The following is a 21,863-nucleotide window of genomic DNA, read 5'->3' as shown; positions in this document are numbered from 1 at the left end:
ACTCTCCCAAAGCACAGGTTCTGCTGGAAACCCTGTAAACACCTGAACTCTAAATAAACCAAACATATTCCCTTAAATGCAGAGCTTTTCAAACCACACTTCACTCTCTTTCCAGGTTCCCAACACCACATGCTGGCAAACTGGGAGATGAAATCCTTTGGCTACCACCTACATGCAGCTATTGACACCTGGGATCAAAGTGACTTGCCACTGCTTTCAGGTATATGGAAGAATTGGAAGATTTTTTTTGTGTTTGTCCACAGGGTGTAACAGTCCTCTGCAGAACCATTTCAGAGTAAATATAAAATAAATCCAATGCATCCAGCAAGCCTCCACTCTGCTCAGCAGGGCTGCATCAGAATAAACTGAAGGCAAGCAGGGCCTGGTGCCTGTATCTCCACTGGCTTTGTGGTTCCATTTCTTCCTTCATTCAGACAGAGGCTGGGTAAGCTGCTGGAGGGGAAATTCAGAGGGAACTGTAAAATAAACAGCCCCCACATTTGGCTCAGCAAGCCCTGAACATCACTCCTGAAGGTTTACATATAAAGGTATATACAGGCATACATATATATATACACGGGAGTAACAGTTGCCTTGTTCTCATACTTTCTCTTCAGCACCTGCCTCTGCCTCTGTCCCAGGCAGGATGCTGGGATGCTTCCAGCCTGACTTCATGAGTCCATTCTTGTCCTTCAGACAAGTGGGTGCCTCAGTGTCCATGGAGTTATCTGAAACCCCACGTCCACTCCTTCCGTCTCTCCCATTGTCAGGCACAGCCTGACTCATGTCCCCTTCCTTGCTTTCTATTTGGTCATGTCATTTCTAAGCCACCTTCCTTCCCTGTTCCCCACCCATACACATGGATTTGTTCTTTCACAGTGGCCACATCTTCCCCTTCTTCAAAACCATTCGCAGAGCACTAACGTCGGGTTGGTCTAATTAAAGCCCCTCAAAGCACGTGTCTTTAAGTCATTTCCTTCCAGCCATCTCCAGATGAAGTTATCACTTTGTCAAAACATGATGCAAACCCATAGCTCGGGGCACAGTGGGAAGCACACAAAAGGAGAGCCCACTCCCTCGGCAAGTTTGGGTGAGCTGTTTGCTAAAAACTGCCGAGCCCACCCCTCCAAGACCTTTATTTCCCCCTGCGGCAGCTGTCATCTGATCCCACGCTTTGGCTTTGAATGGGGCTCTCTGAGGATGCCAGATGTCGGGAACAAAGGTCTAAAAATAATCTTTCCAAGTAATCTTCCCATCTATCACTCAAGGAGAGCATGTGCTTTGTGTGAACATGTGAGCCGAGAACCTGATCTTAAAGGTTGAACTTAAAGAAGTTCAACAGCAGCTCCTGACTTCTGCCTGTGGGCTCCTTTTTTATTTTTTTTTTATTTATTTTTTTTTTCCTTTTCCCTTCCCAGAAGCTGCGCAGGGAAAAGCGGCTCTCGGCAGCGCTCAACCCTCGCACTCCTCCCTCCCCGGCTCCCTCCCTCCTTGCCAAGACTCCGAACCGCCTGGATCCCGAGAGCCGGGCTCCTTGGTGGATCTCTCCTTGGGAAGATGCGTTCCAGGGTGCTGCCAGAGATGCATTTCTGTAAGAAGATCTTCGCTGCAGCCCTGTGTGTCTTAGTTTTGCTGCCGGATTCGGGAGGTGCAAGGACCCTCTGGAAGCGCGCTCTGCATCTGAAAATGACGGAGAAATACGATGTGAGTAAGGCTGAGGGGATTTAGGGGGAGCCGGGTGTGCTCCCCGTGAAAGGGGAGTTTTCCTTACATGTGTGTATCGTTTTAGAGTAAGGAGTGTTTGGATCAGCAGGCTGGCTCTTCATAAAAGGGAATCATTAAGTTTGCCAGGCTGGACGGAACTTTTGCCACCTAGCTGCTGCGGTGGGAAGCTTGGGAAGCGCGCTGGGAGCAGGGAGAGGGCACTGCTGTGGCATCGTCGCTGCTTTTCCAAAAAAACTTCCCAGGGCAGCAAGGGAAGCGTGGCTGGGGAGAAGGGGCATGCAAAACCTGCGTGTCTGGGGATAGATTTAGTGGAAAGAAGATAATGTGATTTATTGCTTAGAGCAGGGAGGAGCGTTCCCTGCCCAGGTGCTCCACTGCCTTTTGGGGTAATTTTGGGTAAATGTCTCCAGCTCCCAGTGATAATGTGAGTATAGGGATGGTGGCATTGCTCATGGTTTTGTAAATATTGGAGCACAGAGACCTCCATCCCCATCACCTTAAAGGGTGTAGGGAGATGATCTGAGAAATCCACTCCCGTGGCTGTGCCTTGCCTGGCACGTTCAAAGGGAGCAGAGCTGCCCACAGCCTGGCAGACACTCAGTGGTACCATCTGTCCCTGCCCACTTTTGGCAGACTTAGTGGGATTCTGAGCTTCCAAATATGCAGTGGTACTTGGAGCAGCAGTGCTGGATTTGGGATTGAAGCAGCAACGAGTTACTGTAAGAAGAGGCAATGGTGGTTCTGGGTCTTGTTCTGGTGCGTCTGGGCCAAAAGACTGTTTAGAAATGGCCATGGGGAAAATTAAAATAAAAAAAACCATTGTTTAGCAGCTTGACTTTCAAGACCTGCTGTATATAAAGGGGAAAAAAGAATCTGAAATTTTGACTTAATCCACTAAATTCCCCTTCTAAGCCAGAACTGACCCAAGGCTTCTGCCCCTTGTATCACTGCAGTGGAAGTCCCAGCCAGTCAGGTCTGATTGCATCTTCCAGACCATTGCATGTGCATAAACAGCATCTTGGTGTCACATATGGATTTCTCCATCAGTTTTCCACAGCTTTTAATTTAAAAAGGATGTTTTCATGCCCATGACTTCTAGAATGATGTTTGGGGATGGCTACATTTGGGTTGTGCAATTGCTGACTCAGAAGTGTGACACCCCTCATGAATGAACTGAAATACTGTCTTGATTCCTTGAAATATTGCAGAAAACATGGTGTTAATATTTGAAAGGCACCTCAGTATTTGGCAAGAAATTATCTTCATTGTATCCGCTCTTGGAGACAGAGTATCATCTGGTTTGCACTTTAATTGAAATATGGTGCTGGGGAGAGCTGTGTTTCCTGCAAAATTACTCACTGGAAAGTGTATTTATTCGTATGTTCTTCTGCCATATTTTGATGCGAAGCTCAAATTCAATAAGAACTAAGGAGTAAATGACCCAGAGAGATAGTACAGGAGTAGGACAGGAATTTACATGTTGATCTTTAGATAACTGAGCCCTGTAGAGGTAAAGCCTGCTCCCCTCAGGATATATCCTCCTCTTTCAACCTGCAGTTCTTCAAAGGACTGTTTTTCCTGGCAGACATGAATCCAGGTGCTACTGATCTGGCAAGCTCAGCTAGAATTGCTTATATTGACAGGACATTTGTCTAGGGAAAACAGAAAATGTGTGGTGTTTTTTTTCCCCCTTCTGCTCAAATCCTTGTAAGGAGGGAGGTGTCTGGTCTCCATCCTCTTACCCACCAAGAGCATGTTTTGGCAGCCCCTCTGCTTTCTCAGAGAGATGCTTTCTGTCCTACCAAATGCTGTGTGTTCCCTGCAGTTGGAGAATCAGAGGCTGGAGGTGGAAGAGCTGATTTGTGAGTCACTTGGATAGAGGGATAACAGATGGAGGTGCTTTCAGCAACACGGAGCCATATGGGAGATGGGCCACAGACACCCCCGTGGGACCCCTGGGGTCTGAGGGGAGGGGGCAGGGAGAGGCAGGGAGAGTTTTGTTGTCTGAGTCCAAAATATCTGAGTCTTCAGCAGGAGGAATGTATCACAAAAATGCTGGATGCAGAATGAGGAGCAGGTGTGATGAGGAGGAGCTGGCCAGGAGAATTTCATCAGGTGCCTGGCAAGGGTGTTGGTTGGCAAGGAGGGGTCAAGTGGGAATGGAAGGAAGAAAGAGGGACATCAGTGAGAAGAAAAACCTGGCAGTCACAGTGGGATGGAGGAAGAGAGGGAGGGCTGGGCTTCCAGCTTTCAGGATCTAGGCTTCCAGCTTTTAGCTAATGCATGTATTTTACAGCCAGAGGGACACTTGTCAAGTTTAGTGATTTGCAGCTGCTGTTCTGCAGCCCCCACACAGTCCATGGGCTGTTCCCAAAGGACAGAGGGAGGGAGCTACCTCAGAGTGGGCTTCAATTCATTATCAAGGCACCCACATGTCCATTGGGAAAAACTGGACCGGTCTGGATTTTATTCCGTTGTCAACTGCATCAAGTGTTTGAGAAAAATTTCCAGCCTTCTTTTAAAGTTTTCCAGAAATGAAGAATTCTTCACAGCTGCTAGTAATGCTCTCCCAACAATTTATTTACCCTCCAGCTAGCACTCATAAATCAACACTGAGGTTAGCACACCTCCTGGGACATTTCTGTCCCACGTATCCTCAGAGTAACCTATGAGCAGAGCAGCCTCAGCCTCCCCTTTGGGACCTGCAGGCACACAGGTCTTGCACAAAATTCCCTGCTTTCCAGTCCTTTAGTCACTCTTGTGCATCTTCTTTAACTTTGCAACAATTTTTCTGTACTGCAAACACCAGCACCAAAATGACTAATCCAGAGTCAGTAGCAGGAGAATATTATTCCTGCTGCTTTGGTCTTATCCTTCAGATTATTTAACCTGCCTTCAGTCTGATATTTGCAACTTTGATCACCAATGATCTGTGATTTTCCAGGTCTTTAATAGAAATACTGGAGGATTCTAAATTCCTCCTGGCTGTGTATTTTTTTCCAGAGGAAAGGTGGTTTATAGCCAGTGTTTGGGAATACCTGCCAGGGACAGACCTGGTGATGGGAGGCTGAAATAAAGCCCACGTGTTGTCTCGGGGGTGTCCATGCAGAATATGAATTAACAGAGAACTGTGCTTTGACATAAGCTCAGGGACCTGTTTCAGGCAAAAATAATAGAACAGATCGGGGATTTTTTGGAGGCAAATTTTGATTCCATTAAGGTTTTTCCTCATCTTTGCTGACCTTCAGGTTTCCTCAGCTGAACTCTGAACGTTTCCCCTTACTTCATTTCTGGATATTATCATCAAAATTATTTAATAAGTCTTCCTGGGAAACTGCAATTTGCCTCCTGCATTGAAAAATGTTTGTAAGGGAAGAAATTTTTATTGTTGTCACAGTCTACAGAAATAATAAATCTGGCTCTACTCAGAGCCAAACTGTGAATCCTGGAGAGCTTTTATAAAACCTTGTGACCCAAACCTGGAGATATCCTTAACCAGGTTATTTTGGGAGTGAGGGACTCCTGTTTTTCTTTGGGATGGCTTATGCACACATAAACCAGGGGCATTGGTTTTATTAGATTAAATGTGCAAAATATTCTTTTGCCCACGAGGTTTTTAAAGAAATGGGTTCTGAGCAATAGGTGCCCAGAGAAAATGGGCAGGGAGGTCAGGAGGTCCAAAGTTATTTGGTTGGAGCTGTTATATTGTTCCCAAACGGAAATTTCATTCATGGAGCCAGCTGTTCATTGCAATTTTGGCTTCTTGGTTTCTGAATCATCTGTGAACCAACTACAGTAATTGCTTGAGGGGTTTTTTTCATGTGTCCATTATTTGCCAGTATTATTTTGCTCAAATTTCCATCTGCAGCTGACCTTTCAAATAGAATAGTAAACTGTGACCCTCCAGGATGAACAGTTCCTCCAACACAGAAACCTGTTCAATGTTTGGAACTGCACAGATTTACTGTTCCCTTATATTGCAAAATTACACTTGGTCTGAGCATTTTCTCTATTCAAAATCCAACAACACCAAACAAAAAAAAAAAGGTGTATTTTCAATATCTTCCATTCAAAGACATGTTATTTCAAAGCTGGAGTGTTTGCAGCTTTTCAGGAATGGAATCATGTGAGACCTTGCACCTTCAGCATGGAAAACACCATCAAAATTAGGAAATCTTTTTTTTTTTTAAATCTATTTTGTGGTTCAAACAGCCTATCAGTTCCAGGGAAAACGACCTCTCAGAAGGGCTTTTGAGCAGCTTCTTGGTGACTGAATGGAAACAGGTGGACTTGACAATCTTACAAGTCTTTTCCAACCTTAATGATTCTATGAAACAACTAAGAAAAAAGCTTAGAAAATTGTTTATTGATATTGGGAACAGGGCAGGAGGCTGTCAGTCATGGAAATATTAGGAATTCTCTGTCTCTCACACACAGACACACACACATTCTCTACATTAGACTATCCCAAGGGAGTGAAGAAGATCTTGTTTTCACCATTATGAATCATTAATTGGTGCTTGGACACACAGCAGAGCCCCTGTGGACCAGATCAATCCCCAGGCCTGCTAGGGCCTCTCCTAGGACAGTTTTTTGGAGAATACATATGGGAATATGCTATTTTGCAAAGGCCCACGTGCTCCAAAGGAGCCATTGGGAGGTTTCAGCACTGAGGATGGAGCAGCAAGTAAATAAAGAGGGGTGTTAGTCTAACCTCAGATTTCTCCACAGCCTGATGGTGAAATTTCCTAGAGAAACCTCAGGGACAGTTGCACCACTTTATTTCTTGGAATAACAACCCCAGTTGCTTATCACTCATTTCTTAACATAACAGTGATTAGACCAAGTATATATGTGTGTGTGTGTGTGTGTGTGTGTGTGTGTGTGTGTGTGTATATAAAACTCTTAAACTCACAGCCTGCTCATGAGGGCATGGCAGTGCTCACTTTGTGCCTCTGGCTTGATACTAATCTCTTTCAAAGGTGCAAATCCAGAATCCACATTTTGACTTTATTAGTGCTTATTAATGGTTGTTAACAAATCTGGTTGCCCTGAGTACTTTATGCTGCCCTGGGGAGCTGAGCTTGAGCCCAGAGATGAGAGGATGAGCCACAGGTGAGAAAGGAGTGGGCCGGGGTGATTCACCTCTCCATCAGATGGACTTGGCTCCTTGTTGAAATGCCACCAGTGTGAATAATATTTGAATGGTGCTTCTTATAAATGTTTCTGGTAAAAACCTGTGTCTGATAATCCACTTTAAATCTCCCTTGTCTCTTGGGTGTGCAATGAGCAGCTCAGCTCCTTTCTGCTGCGGTCCTACACAGCCTCATTTTCTTTGGGATTAAGCCTCATCCCCACAGATCTCACATAGAGCACCTCATGTTTTAGAAATGGTCTCTAATTTAACAACCCAGAATCCCACAGTAGATAAGCTTGAAAGGCTACCCTATCAATTCTGGTGCAGAAGAAGGTGATGAAGGTACAAGGAGCCCATTGAGGAGATAGATGCTACCAGGGACGTTTGTTCCATGTCCCATTTGTAAACATAACCCCAAAACAATTCAGTGCCATCACTTCCACTGCTTTGCTATCAAAGAATTTTGTGTCCTCATCATGAGGATGCCTGGAATCTTTCTTTCTGTTTCCCAGACAAGTCTAAAAGGCTTTTAAGGATTTATTTTTAACCTCCTAATTTTCATTGCAATGATCTTAATTACAAAATGAGTTCCACACAATAATTTAGTGGTTTGGTGTTTCCAAAGCAGAGTGCTGCAGACAGCTGGAGGAGCCAAGTGGTTAATTCCCCTCTCTAGCAAATACTTGAAAAACCACTTTGAAAATCTTTCCTGTGCTTCAGCTGATACCTTAAAATCTATATTATATAAGATTTTAGTATAGCTTGTTAGTACTTTTAGCTTGCTAGATACCTCTGTGCAGGATTTCTGGAAGTGCTGTTTGGCATTCTTTGTTAAGAATTTCAACAAACAAGGGGTTTTAACGAGACGAAGTTTTCTTCCTGTAAAATATGCTGAGAAACAGACATAACACCTGATATAACCAGTCTAGAGGTACTTAGAAGCCTTGAAACCATTCCAGAAGGCACAATACTGTGCCAAAGACAAAGGAACAAGATGAGGAAGATGAAGATAAGGGGTTCTTGGGACCACTGACTCAAATTCGGGAGGCGTGTCTGAGGGTGGGATGATGGGATGGACAGTTTTGGAAGTGGGTGTAACAGATGAGGTAGTGTCCAAATATTGCAATTAGATGACAGTATAAAGTTGTAGCAACTATGTAGTTCAGCATGCACACTTTGGAAAACATTCCTGCCGCAATAAACGAGCGCTGTTTGCTTTCTAACACCCAGAAAGAACCTTAGAGAGCTATTTTCCGGCTTTTAGGCCTCACAGCTGACGGGGATGTTCGGTGTCCGCCCTTATGCCAAACCTGATTTCCTTTTCTTCTCTTTGCAAGGATTATGAGTACCCTCTTCATTCTCACAGTTCCCACTACCAGAAGAACGACCGCTGTCCCCCCCCGCCGCAGACCCTCCCCGAGCGCGCCTGCGAGGTGCCGAGCTGCCGCTCTGACTCCGAGTGCGAGCGGCACAAACGCTGCTGCTACAACGGCTGCATCTACGCCTGCCTGGAGTCTGTGCAACCCCCACCAGGTAGAGCGGTGCCTGATGCCTTAAAAATCCGTGTTGTGTAAGGTTTTGGTGCAGCTCCTTGGCAATTTTAGCTCGCCGAGCAACCGCGGCGCGAGATTTCTGGAAACGCTGTTTAACGTTCCTCGTCAGGGATTTCAATAGGCAGAAGGTTTTTAGGAAGGTGGAGAGCTGCTTGTCTGTAGAAGTGTGTAAGAAAGAGCCATGACAGAGTCACATCACTCGATATAAGTAATCAAAACTACCCAGAGGCCTCGAAGCCATTCCAAGGAGGACAGAGATGACAAGGAAGACAAAGATAAAGGGGTGGTCGCTTTAGGACCACTGACTCAAATTCGGTAGGCATGTCAGGGGTGAAGGTGATAGTGTATGAGGGGTGGTTTGGGAAGTGGGTGTAACAGATGATGTAATGTCTAGATATTACAATATAAAAATTTTAGAACTTCTGTGATTCAGGGACATACTTTGGAAATGATTCTCATGCCCCCCATGTGCTGTAAATAAATGAGTGCTTTTTGCTTTCTAATACTCAAAGGAGTTTTAGAGAGTTATTTTCTAGCTTTTTAAGCATCAGGCCCCTGAACAAACAGAGAGAAGCATGCAGAACTGGTGGTGGTCATCCCTACGTGTGCTGGGTGTTGGGTGGGAGGCCTGGTTTGGGTGAGAGCTGAGGATGAAGCTTCAGTTCCACGCTTCTGATTTCTGGGGTGATTGATGAGTCAAAAAATCACCTAAGACGAGCTGGTGTTGCAAAATTTCCACCAGCTCAGATTGTAGAAGTCACTCATGGCCAGTTCTTTTCCTGGCATGACATATTCCATTCCCCATCCCTGGAAGTGTTCAAGGCCAGGCTGGATGGTGCTTGGAGCAACCTGGTCTAGTGGGATGTGTCCTTTCCAACCCAAACAATTCTATAATTCTGTGTTTTCTATATTCTTGGAATGGGCTGCCCAGGGAGATGGTGGAGTCGCCACCCCTGGAAGTACTTAAGAAGAGACTGGAAGTGGCACTTACTGCCATGGTCTGGTTGACAAGGTGGTGTTGGGTCAAAGGTTGGACTCGATGATCTCAGAGGTCTTTTCCAACCTAGTCGATTCTGTGATTCTATTCAGGAAAATAAGGAATCCTAATCTGAATTAGTGCTCACAGCAGTGAGGCAGCCATCTCATCATTCCCCTTGCCATGGGAATGGAGGATGGGAAGCAACAGCTGTTTTAGCCTTCATGATACCAGGCTCTTGTGGCCCCGGATAATATCCTTGACTCTCTTGCCCCTGGGACAACAAGAGCATGAACACAAGTCAAAATCAAATCCATCCTACAAGAGCCTAGCAGCTTTATCACAGGCTCTTAGAGGAAATCCATGACTTTTCCATAACCCTGTGCCCCATGCCTGCTCTGTCTCAACTCTGTGGTTTCTTGTTTCTGCCTTCCACAGTCTTAGACTGGTTGGTGCAGCCCAAACCCCGCTGGCTGGGAGGAAATGGGTGGCTTTTGGATGGCCCAGAGGAAGTCTTACAAGGTACAGTACCTTTCACTGTCTTCTCTGTGATATCAGTAATTCTACAAAGGCACTGGACAAGATATTCCTCGTGCACGGGGCTTTCCAGGGATGCTGGTCTGCTGGAGCTGCTGGCATTTGTCTGGTGTTTCCGTAGGAATAACACTGTGTGGTGCTGGGGGCTGGCTTCTGGTGCAGTAAATAAATTCTTTTTATGGATATGGATTATCCATCAGAGCATTAGAAATGCTCCAGGGAAGTAGACTTATACCCATTCTTCAAATAATTAGAAATATATCTTTCTTTTAGAAAAGGGCTTTGTCATCATTTTCTGCCAGCTTCCTGGTAGACTGTGGGTGCACTCGGGTTAGGAGATCCTTTAATCCAGAGTGGCCTCATCACACAGATGCCTTGGGCTGGGGTTGTGGCTCCTGGATCTGGAGGCTGCTTTGGAGAGGAGCTCTGGCAAACTGCTGTAGAATTGTGTCAAGCTGACATGGAGCTGGAGCATCCAAGCTTGGGGGCTGCTAATGAGATTGGGCTTCTCAGGTTAATTCCATAGGGAAAGGTCTTTTAATTAATGTTTTCTCAATACCTCAAGTTGAAACAGAGTGCAGTGGTGGGAAGAGAGATTTTCTTCTATGAGTCATTCCCATATGTATGAATACCTGAAATTCCTGATTTTTTCATGAAAAAGGTATTCCAGCTTTTGATCAACTTTAGTCAGACACAGGTAGTGCCAATAAATTACCCTCTTTGGTCTTACACAGATGGTATCAGACTCACCAAGCCTTGACTCTCATCTATTATGGAAACTCCTCATTCTTGAAGAGAAAATTCTGCCTCCAGCTCATTGGAGCACTGCTAGAAATAAGATAAAATAGGTTCCTCCTCATCCATCCTTGTCATGCTTATATTATTTGTTCTTATCTTAACACCTTCATCTCAGCTTCAGGGGCTAATTAGGGAAATAAGAGCCATCAGTCACAGCATGAGAATTACAGCAGAGGCCCTTGAAATTAAAACCCTGCAAATGAAAGGGTGGAGTGTCCCTGCATAATCTGTACATTTAATGGCCACAAACACTGCCTGGGCCCTGCTTTACTTTCCCATTCTGCTCTGCACTTGCTGGATATCCAGGGTCAGGGAGATTAAAGCCTGGGTTTGGGACAGGAGGTGGCACTGCCTTACCCCATGAGTCACACCTGAGGTTTAGATTCCCCTGGTAATGGGTGTGGAGCACAGAGCAGAGCAGAACACTGCCAGCTTCCTGGTCACGTTTTCCTAATCCCTCACCCAGCCCAAAGCCTGGCTGGAACACACTCATCCCTGCTAGGAGGGAATAGCTGCATTGAGTGGGAGCAGGGTGGGCAGCGGTGGGTGGTCTCCAGCACCCTCCAGCCTCGCACAGACCCTGCCCAACAGGCTGTGGGAGGCTGTTGTTGCAGGTAATGGGGCTGACCTGCACTCCCTCTGTCAGGATACACGTCAGCTTTGGTGCAAGGTGTGAACTGGATCACCTGCCCTGACAGGATTCCTCGGAGGTGTCAGCTCCGTGGTACTCCAGCATGGAAGGAGTCTGAGGTCCTGCCTGGCAGGAGGTGCAGGAGGAGGGGCTGTGTTGGCCCATTTTGGTTCCCCGTGGGTGTTAAAGCCCTGATTTGTGACCTGCAGGCTTCTCTTACAGCCGAGGCCTGCAGCACCACCGAGGATGGGGATGAGCCCCTGCACTGCCCCACAGGCTACGAGTGCCACATCATCAACCCGGGCAACACGGCCGAGGGCATCCCAAACAGGGGCCAGTGCATCAAACTCCGTGGAAACCCAGGTCAGTGGGCTGGAAATCTCCCTCCCTCTCTTCAGTGCACACTGATGTTTGCATGACAGAAAAGAAAGGAAGGGAGCAGGACACCAGGACACCAAATGTCCTCTGGTATTGTGTGAGCAGAGCAAGTAGTGATCTGCAGGTGCCACTACTGCACAGCAAAAAAAAACAGAAATATTTTTGTATTACTGCACACTTAAATAAAAAACATGAGTTTCAAATTCCAGTTTTGACTTCCGATTTTGCTTTCTGAGTCCAAAATATTATTCCCTTTATTCTGCTGACACATTTACACAATAGAGGAACTTACATAGGCCAAGGGATTTTCCAGGAAAGCTCAAAACGTGTCTGAGTATGTGTAACTTCAGTGAAGAGCAGAACATGTGTCTGCAACGGGCTACAAGTCACCTCAGTGTAGACACTTGAGGCACCAATTTTGCCTTTTTTTCACTGCAAAAACAGGGCAAGCATCAAATCAGATCTTTGAGCTGATTCCATTACAGAACAAGAGTTTTGATCATTTCTTTTATAACTTCTCCTTTATTAACATCCATAGTAACCAATATAATATAGAACTACAGGTGTCCTAGACATGAAGGATTTCTAAGAGCTTAAATAATTATACAAATGGCAAACAGAACAACCTAGCTGGAACTTGAATTATGTGAAATGCTAATACATGGCCTGAAATGTTACCCAAATTTTATTTCTTTTGGGAAAGCCTGTGATTCCTTGACTTGTAGCTACCAAAAATATTATAACATGCAAGTGGCCAGCAGTTCCCACTCCTGTGGCAAGTGAGCTGTGTCCACATAGCTCAACAATCTAAACAGTTTTATAAGAATTTATAGCAGACCACAGTACTCCAGTTACAGAGACCTTTTACTGCCCTCATTGTGAGGTTATTATTTCCATATCTACAATTTCTCTGTGCTGTACATAAAAGGCCAGAGTTTAACACAAAGAATGAAGGCTGTGTATGTTTTCATTATGTACCTTCTTTTTCAGATGGACACAACCTGAGGCATAAGTATTACAAGGAATATTTTGGTAAGCTGCTGGCATGAAATGTTTGCTATTATAAAGCTTAACAGGTCTTGCAATGCTTACAAGGAATCTACTATTTATGAAATGAAAGTTTACCTGTAGCAAAAAGAGATTCTTTAGCCTCAACTCTCTATGCCTTGGGCAGAAGATCTTATCTTAAGATCTGCAGGGACCAAGGTGTGGATTCTGGAGAATCAGAATCTCCAGCTGTGATGGAATGTGTTAAATGGTGCAGCCTCTTGCCAGGGTTTCCCACCCAGGGGGTGGGAAACACACAATCCAATAAAGTTTTGTTATTTTTAAGTATATTTTTGGAGCTTTGCTCACGGCCCAGGACTCTGTACAGCTGAACACAGAACTCTTGTCAAAAGCTTTAGCTACTGTCCTGTATCGTGGTGTGTGATAAGAGATGAGTGAGCCCAATGAATCAGTCCCTTGGTGTGACCTGCAGCCATAAGGGGTGCCACATCTCTCTCACAAATTGATGGATCTGTGTCCCAAAGAAAGCAGGAGCATCTTCCACATGGCTTCAAAGCTCCTGCTTTCTGCTGACTCTTGGATCTAGAGGGGGACAGTCACATCACATTGGAAGTGACATTCAGGTGTAACTAGAGAACACCTTTGGTATGATAAGATTTACAAACAGCCACGTTTGGCTGATAAAACTAGGAAAGGATTTCGCTTCCTCTATTCCAGTGTGGGCACTCACAGCTCTCCAAGAGAACTGCTAAATAATGAGACCAGTAGAACTGTACTGCTGAAAGGATCTTGAGGAAACATTTGACACAGACTAACTTAAAACCTTATTTCACTGGTATTTCCTTTACAGGGAGCAATTCCAACAATGTGGTTGGCTATGTGAAAAACCAGCAGAAGCATTTGGGCTAATCCAAGGTGTGCCTGGGTAAGTGTCCTGTGAATAAAGGGGGAGCTGGGTGGAAATAGTTGGTGCTTGGTATGAAATTATTTAATGAAATGGTTGTTTGAGGGTGAAATCACCTCTCATCAAAATGCTGGTGTAAGTTCAGCACCTTAAAACTCTGTACAGGTGCACATCTCAGCTCCATGAAACATTCTCATTTCACAAGATGCAACCCATTTCTTTGAAGAACCTTTGCTTTGTGGGTGTTTAGAGGATGGAGTGACTTTCAGGATGAAAAATAAATGCTGCAAAATGTGGTTCCTAAGTCTTTAAACTTTCTGTTTAAGGACTTCTGATGCAGGCGTAACTGCTCCTTCAGGACAACCCAAAAACCTGTTTATTCTGGACTGACTCCAGTAAGGGTCAGTCTTGAAAATACTTCAGCACAGAGGTGATTTTGAGGGGTAGTTTCATGTGTGTGAACAGTTGGGTCGAGCAGTGTGACCCACTCATGTGAGTAAAGGTACATTTATCTGGCCAGAGCCAAGCCGACAGCAAAAGCTCCAACCATCTTATCAGGCTTGAATTAGGAAAGAATGAAAATACTTATTATACCAAAGGTTGTGCCCCAAGATGGTTTTCTAAACACTTTCAGCTTCACTTTAAAACTAACTTGAGCTTAACTGGGAGTTATGAAAACAAAGCAGCTCAGTGTGTCCCACTGTACCCACGTCAGGCTGGCTGTTAAGATTACTCAGCTACTTAAGGACAAGTTCTGTGCAAACATCCCAGGACGAAAAAATATTTTAATTCCTCTCTTTTTTTTCTTTGTTTGATTTTCACCCAGCTGGACCCCTCTGTCAAGGAATGCTTTACCCAGCAGTTTTGTGTTTTGGAAGAACTCTGGTCCCAAATCTCCACGAGCACATCTGCCCATCACCGATAAAAGACTTCAAGGAACAGGATGAGTCTAAATTTTAACCTATCAGGAGGGGGAGAAATGTGATCCCCTGAAGGAAACCACACTGTTTTTATCAGCTGCCCTTCTCCAAATGGAATGCAAATGCCTCCAAGGGATCCCTGTAAGCCACAGTGCCATTGTCAGGCTGCTGGCACAGAGCTTGCCCTTTATGTGCTTGTTGTGACACCAATTCAGATTTCATGACCATGAACGAAACTCAATTTTAAAACAACGAAGTGACATCAGATTTTTACCTAATTATCATATCTAAGTTGCATTAAAATAGGTAAGACTAGGGAGGCTGTCTGGATCAAATCCATTGCCTGCCTCTTTTCAATAACTGCTTTAAATAAGCCTTTTTATAAGCTTAAAATTCAGAGAAACCTACAAGTTTCTTCTTTTCCTATTTATATCTATGTTTTACCAGGTTTGACATCCACTCTACAAGCCTAAACTTGAACTCTTAAGAATTTGAGGAAGTCTGAACCAGGAGCAAAAACAGGGTTTTTTTGGGTTTTTTTTTAAGTTACCTTCCTTTAGCTTCTCAGTCTGGTAAGCTGCAGATCAAGAGCTAATAACAGAACAGATTTCTTTCTACAATATCTAAGCAGCCACATGTGTGTGCCAGGCTTTGTAAGTTGCTGTTTTTAGCCAGCACAGATAATAGTCACAAAATCTGTGGTTTTGTACCTGCAAAACCTCAGCAAAAGGGCTGAAGTCTGGATTATTTGTTGAATGGACTAGAAAAGCAAATTCAGGATAAATTTGTGTGATGAAAAGGATTGTCTGGCAGATGGACTACTGCCCCTTAGAAGTCCTGTACCTTTATGTTGACTTCCATAAATCCTTAAGATCAAGTTATTTGTATTTGGGCCTTACAACTTCTTTTAGCTGTTCAGCACTGTAAAATGGAAAACACATTTTTCTATTAATATTTTCCTGTTCTGTGGTAGTTCTAAAGGGACATTTGCATTTATTGTGACAAATCTGCCAGAATTGCTGGGCAGAAGAAGCCACATTTCCTCCCTGTTTTATTACATGTCCCCATCTGCATGCATGAAATTAGCATTTTAATTTGCAGAGCAGTAGCAGTGTGTACAAATACCCAAATCACAAATGCAAGTGCCTGCTTCCACTCACAAAAAGCAGGACTTTTTTTTTCTACTCACAAAGTAGTTTAACCCAAAGCCAAGATTCCTATAAAATACTTTGCATGTAACATTTGCAGCTGGAGAGATGGAAGATGCCAAGCTGCTCTTCTGTTTCCTATCATGAACAGGCACAGCCCTCAGTGCTTTACAGAGCACAGGAACAGCTGAAGGGCTTCACATTTTCCTAAATATCTTCCTTCCTGATCTCCATTCACTTCTTTGAGCCTTTTTTGAGGTGTTAGATGTTAAATGCAACAGAATATTCAGACAGAGGTATTTCTGGAATTTTATCAAATACAGCTTCGTGTATATATTAATTTCTGCTCAAAGAGAGCAGTCATAGAACTATAGAATGATGGAATGGTTTGAGTTGGGAGGGAGCTTAAAGCTCATTTAGTTCCATCCCCCTGTCCCCCTGACAGGGACACCACCCACTAGATCAGGTTGCTCAGGGCCCCATCCACACTTGACAGTTCCAATCTCAATTTAGGCCAGAAACTTGCTATTTATTTTACTGCAGCCTTGCTCCTCAGTGTTGCTCAGTGAAATGGATTGATTTTGTTCAGCATTTTTTCAGGAAAAAGTCAAATTCTGATTAAATGGGCAAAGCCCTTCAGTCATCGCTGCTAAGCCCCAAAGACGAAATATCAAATTGTTCTATTTTAAACTAAAAAATTCAATGTCTAAATTCTAAATCTAATTCACTAGATCCTTGTGAGGATCTAGTTGAAAAAGCCTGTGTTGAGCATTAACAAATTTCAAAGATTAAAACTTTAAATCTCAACCTAGTCTTTCAAAGCGGCCAAAAATATGCTTAATTTGAGTGGACACAGTCACTTCAGTGTCTGTTTTTTTGTAGCTTCAGAAGCACATTCCTGACCACCTAGGTGGGATGGTGCAGGTGTTTTCTGCTTGTAAAAGGGATTTTTAAAAAAAGAAAATTGACAAATCAGTAATTTGTTGGTGAATTTCTGTTTACTGGGTGTTATCAAATCCATCACCCTTCCTCGTGGTGCTACAATTCTTGTGGTTTGTTTTTTTTCATTTTGATTCAAGTTATTAATTGTCAAGCTCAGCAACAAAAGCCACAGAAGAGACTTGTCCAAGTGCCATGTTTTCAACACTGACATCTGTCACACATTGAAATGAAAACACAGACCAAGTGGGTTGTCCTCAGCTTGTCTTCTCTCCGAAGACAAATGTTTTAAGAGCAGTTAAATCAGTCTCGTGCAGCACAGTAGGAAATCACTGTTGTAGCTTGTTTTTAACATTTCCATGTACACTTTACAGCGTGTTTGGTGCTATAATAAACTTCCCAGGTGTCACTGTGTTCTAGCAATGCCCATGGCCCCCCTGATCCTTGGGGGTCTGGGCAGCCCCAGGCAGCTCCTCCCTGGTCTGTGCCCCCCCTGCTCAGATGTGTCCCGGCTCTGCCGCTTCGGTGCTCAATAAAAAGTGACCAGTCTATTTTTCAACCCTGCCTGGTTTCACTTGGGTCTTCTTGGCATACACTGAGCTTCAAATGATGAAAAAATGGACAAATATTTTATATTTTAGTTGTTGGGGAAGGCTCAGATAGCAGAGGTGTAAGGAGACAGAAGTCATTCTGTCCACTGGAAGGGAGGGGGCAGACCCCCAAAACACACCCACCAGCCCTGTCCCCTCTCAGAGGGGCCACCTTTGTGGGTCAGACACTCAGCTCTTGTCACCTGCATGCCTACTGCCAAAGAGGATGGACAAGACTGTAAAGAGGCTGGAGATGATGCCCCAAGGAGAAGGTGACCCTTTTGTCTCACCAGGCACCGTCCTTGTTGGTTCAGTGCTGTTGGTCGCTGCTGGCTGGGTCTCAGCTGTCAGCTCAGGTGGTTTGGGCCACACAAGCAGCTCCTCAGGCAGCTTTGCAGGAGGCCAAGGCTGGCTGGAAGGGTGGAAAAGCAAACCAAGCTGAAGGGCAGGGATGGACCATGCCCACTGCAGGACACGGAGCTGGCAGAGGAGAGAGGTTGGGCTGCTGAGCTCTGCGTTTCCAAGGAGCAGGCAAGACTCCACCATCCCACCTGCTCCACCCACACCAGTCTTGCTCAACCTGCTTGTCAGGAGTGGGCAGGAGTCCTTCTGCGTTGCCTCCCTGCTGCCCTGAAATCGTATCAGGGAGAGAAACTGCCTGTAATTTATCCATGGGGGGAATAGTGGGGAGTCAGTGCTTTGGAAAGCGGTTCCGGGGGGATTGAGAAGATGCCAGCCAGCACTAGGTGTCAGGGTACCTCTTCACTCCATCAGGGAAGCTGGGATCAATTGGATTTTTCATGGCAGTGCTCACAGAGACTGTTTGGAAGGGGAGATTACAGGGTGTGTGTACATAACTCCCGTCTCCTGCAAGAGTGACGTGGACCAAGTACCTCAGCTTTCAAGAGAAGGATCTGTTTGGTGAACACCACAAAATCATGTTTTAATTTCAGCTCGTTTCCATGTCAATGCAAGCAAATATAGTTCCTGTTGCTGTAGCTGGTTAATGGTCTTTGTGGAAAAAAACACAGTGTGACCTAAGGCAGCATCTGCAGCTGACACTGAAGAGCTGTTGGTGCATCCAAGAAACCAACTACTGAAATCAACAGAAGGATCAACACAATAGATCTTCAAGAAATTATAACCATAATAATCAGAATAATATAAAAATTGCTCTATTTCTGACTGCCTGGTTTAGGGCTCCATAAAGCTCTGTGGAGCAGGAGCATTCTGGTTACCTCCAGGAAGCTGTTCCATGGGTTGATGGGCAGTGAAGAAGCCCTTGAGGTGAAGACAATCCATAAAAAATCTTTGGAGAGTGATGTGACACAGCAGGGATTTGTTCATACAGGGGCTTGTTTTCTTCTCCCACCTCACACTGCCTACACAGGCTGGATTTCTCTCTGGAGTTGGAGTCGGGTGAGCCTTGGTTGTCTGCCTGTGGCAAAAGGATTTACAGCATCATTTAGGATCCTTTAAAGGTAGACAATAAAACCCACTTTTTGCTGGTGAGCCTGCAGAGGTAAATCCTTTCTCTTCCCATTATTTTCTCCTTCTTGTTACCTTTCTACACAGACAGAACAGCAAGAACCATGGGAGAAGCCACACAAAACAAAAAAGACCTTTAGAGCTTGTCCCAGATGGAGATGTGGATGGTGGGGCTCATTTCACCCAGTCTGAGCCACCCACCAGGTGAGTGTCCCAATTTAAGCAGTAGAAAAGAAAGCAAGAGCTTTACTTAAATTCTTCTTTCCCCATTCCACACCTAGGGACAGACCTAAGGATTTCACTCAGCCTTTATCAGTAGCGTTGACAAGATGGAAAGGAACCACAGCCCAAAACTCTGTTCTTTGCATTTATAACCAGGAGCAGGGGATGTTCTGCCTGGGGGCCCAGGAAAACCCCACCCTGAAAGTGAAATATCTGGATTTTTGGGTAGCAGCAAACTCAATTCTACCCATGCAGCAGACTTTTTTTCCCTCAAGGTGGCACAAGAGGAACAAAAGTGTGACAAGCCCTTGTTCAGGCAGGGAAGCAGGTGAAGGAGCTGGGAGTTTTGAACTGGAAGCAGCACCCCGACCTCACAAGCAGCATCCTTTTGGTCTCAGGGAATCTCAGGAGCACAGCTCCTTTGCTGTGTACGTCTTCATAACAGATATTTTCTATTTAGAAGAAAAAATAAAGGTTTCCCATATAAGAACTGGAGCTTTATTATCCAATTAAACAGGAACTATTATAAAGGCACTGTTGTTAGGCTGTGTGTTATGTTTTTATAGTGTGAAAATGATGTCTTGTACCAGAGCAAAGAAATACAAATTGTATAAGTGTCATTTTCTTTGCATTATAATCTTGATTTAGTTTATTCCTAGCATTATCTGAGCCATGACATAGCAAAATACATGAATTTTTCATTAGATTTCTTAACAGGTAGAAATCAAAAGCAGCAAGAAAATGAAACTTGAGTCCATTCAGCAATTTCACAGAGCTGCAAACAGCAAGAGCAACATTTTCTTTCTGCATTTATTCCATTTCACTGGTGCTGAAATGGAATTTCACATTACAGAACCGAAGGAACATAAAGATGGCAGAGAGGGGCTGTGGTCCTGAGCCCAAAAAGCACTGATGATTGTGGTGCATTACAATGCTCATCAACTCGTGTTTCTCCTTTTCCAAGCCCTGTTTGTTTTGGCATTTCTGTTATACCACTCACTGCATTGCTCCCCCTCCCTGACCCAGGATGTGGCACCTTGGCTGTGTCCACATTATGTGGATTCTGGATTTTGTGTTTGTGTCCATGAGCAGCCATTTTTTTGCCAAGGAGATGAAGTTAAATAAGGAAAGTACCAGGCTGATGCTCAGTTAGCAGCAGTGTCAGCAGCATTTGGCTAATGAGAGCCACACTTGGGCTGTCCAGGCCACAGGCTCACCGTGCACAGCAGAGCCCCAGGATGTCCAGGCTCCTCCTGGGCAGCAGCTTCAGGGATGATGGGTGAGGATTTGGGATGAGAAAAGCAAGAACTAAACTTAAGGGAAAGTTTTTTTTCTACCTACCTTTAAAGGGGGCAGATGTTTTGCACCATTTTTCTCGCAGAGACACGAGGATTTGGAGAGATCCCCAAGCTATGGCTGCTGCAAACGCACTCGGATGAGCAAGAGAAGGTGTTCCCAGGCAGGTAGTGCTGCTGTGCCTTGTCAGGAGCACAGCAGGGCCAGCTGGCCATGCTCCAGGCCCTTGGAACAGCTGCAGAAGGGGGGATCAGTGTGAAAGCATAAATGAGCTCAGAGGGGTTTCACCTCCTAATTCCCTCACATTTCCATAATATCCAAATCCCTGTGTACCCCTGGGCTACTCCAAGTCCTGGCTAAGCACCTTACCTAAACCCTGGGAAGGGCCTGGATGTGAGATTCCCAAAAAATCAGAGCCCAGCATTGTCCCCTGGATCCTTTCCCATGGGAAGGAGGGCTGTTGAGACGATGTAGGAACTTCCTTCATCTGCCTGCCTCATCCAGTTTGGATCCTTGCGAAAGCGTTGCTCAACAGGGAGCCGAGGGATTTGGGAAGCACCAGCTGTGTTTTACGAGAACACGGCTCTTTGCAGGGTGTTTCCCAATCCCTTTGTTTTCTCCTCAGTCTGGGAAGGAGCCCTTCCCTCCACAGGGTGCCCTCTGTAGCTGCATCGTGCCAGGGGAGTGTCCCACAGGGCTCATCAGCTTTTTCTGGAGCTGGGAGATGCAAATAAGCAGCGCTGAAATTCTCCAGGGGAAAACACCGGCTTGGGGGAAGTTGGCCAGGTTTTGGGTACCGTGGGCTGTCACACAGGTGAGAATCTGGGGTCTTGGCCTCATCATGGCCTAGGTGTCACCACCTGCTCCAGGGCTGTGAAGCTGTCATCTGGATCTCCTCGGAGAAAACTATTCTCCTGCAGGAAATTGCACGACTATTTTCCTCCTGCCGGGAATGATATCTATTCCCTTGATGCGGTTTTTACTGTCAAAGGAGTATCTTAATCTCATAGTTTACACCTCAGAGACAATTTAAGTGTAAGTGAATCCCACAGTCACGATGCCTGGGGGAGGATGTAGTTCTCATGGTGCCAACCAGAGCATGATGCTCCCTGACAGGCAGCCATAAATCTTTGGAAATGTTGTAACTGGTGAACTTTATCAATCATGGAATGATAGAACCACAGACTATCCTGAGTTGGAAGGGACCCACAGGAATCATCAAAGTCCAGCTCCTGACACTGAAGTCCAACTTCAGCTGCATCTTGCGATCCACCATGAAAGCACAAATAAAACACTGTGGTTTTATAAATGATCATCACAAATTCCCACATCACACATTCATGCCCTGTCCCTGATGCAAATACTTATAAATACCGGCCTTCTGCTGACTGGAGCATTTCCTAAGGAGGATTACCCCAGCCTGGAAGTTTACAAACAGGCTGGGCAGTGTGTGTAACCTGTCCTACCTCTGCACACAACAAAACACCTTCCCTATCTGCTGCCCGGGATGTGGCACCGCCGACGCTCCTCCCGCAACAATCTTCCAGAGGGCGGAGGAAAACCTCAACCTGTTCTTCAGGTGCTGTCACACACACACACATATCGAGTTCACT

General features: G+C 45.1%; 1 protein-coding gene across 1 annotated transcript; it reads left to right on the top strand.

Moving 5' to 3' along the window:
- The first annotated feature begins 1,039 nt into the window (after positions 1 to 1,039).
- On the top strand, positions 1,040 to 17,218 carry WFDC1 (WAP four-disulfide core domain 1). Its single transcript, XM_027646933.1, has 7 exons — positions 1,040 to 1,704; positions 8,200 to 8,395; positions 9,830 to 9,913; positions 11,580 to 11,720; positions 12,726 to 12,767; positions 13,594 to 13,668; positions 14,474 to 17,218. Exons 1-6 carry the CDS (start codon positions 1,558 to 1,560, stop codon positions 13,650 to 13,652), a joined length of 669 nt encoding a protein of 222 aa, XP_027502734.1. The 5' UTR covers positions 1,040 to 1,557; the 3' UTR covers positions 13,653 to 13,668; positions 14,474 to 17,218.
- The last annotated feature ends 4,645 nt before the right edge of the window (positions 17,219 to 21,863 follow it).

Source organism: Corapipo altera, unplaced genomic scaffold, assembly GCF_003945725.1.
Source record: "Corapipo altera isolate COAL_440 unplaced genomic scaffold, ASM394572v1 62, whole genome shotgun sequence".
In the NCBI taxonomy this organism is placed as follows: domain Eukaryota; kingdom Metazoa; phylum Chordata; class Aves; order Passeriformes; family Pipridae; genus Corapipo; species Corapipo altera.
Note: the sequence above shows the minus strand (reverse complement) of the source record. Positions and strands in the feature narration are given on the sequence as shown.

What these genes read in the sequence shown, in the direction of transcription:
- WFDC1 (XM_027646933.1), top strand. Translation starts at nt 1,558, where the DNA reads ATGCGTTCCAGGGTGCTGCCAGAGATGCATTTCTGTAAGAAGATCTTC. An exon ending in CCCAGAGGAAGTCTTACAAG is followed by an intron (nt 9,914 to 11,579) that starts GTACAGTACCTT and finishes CTTCTCTTACAG; the next exon opens with CCGAGGCCTGCAGCACCACC. An exon ending in GTATTACAAGGAATATTTTG is followed by an intron (nt 12,768 to 13,593) that starts GTAAGCTGCTGG and finishes TTTCCTTTACAG; the next exon opens with GGAGCAATTCCAACAATGTG.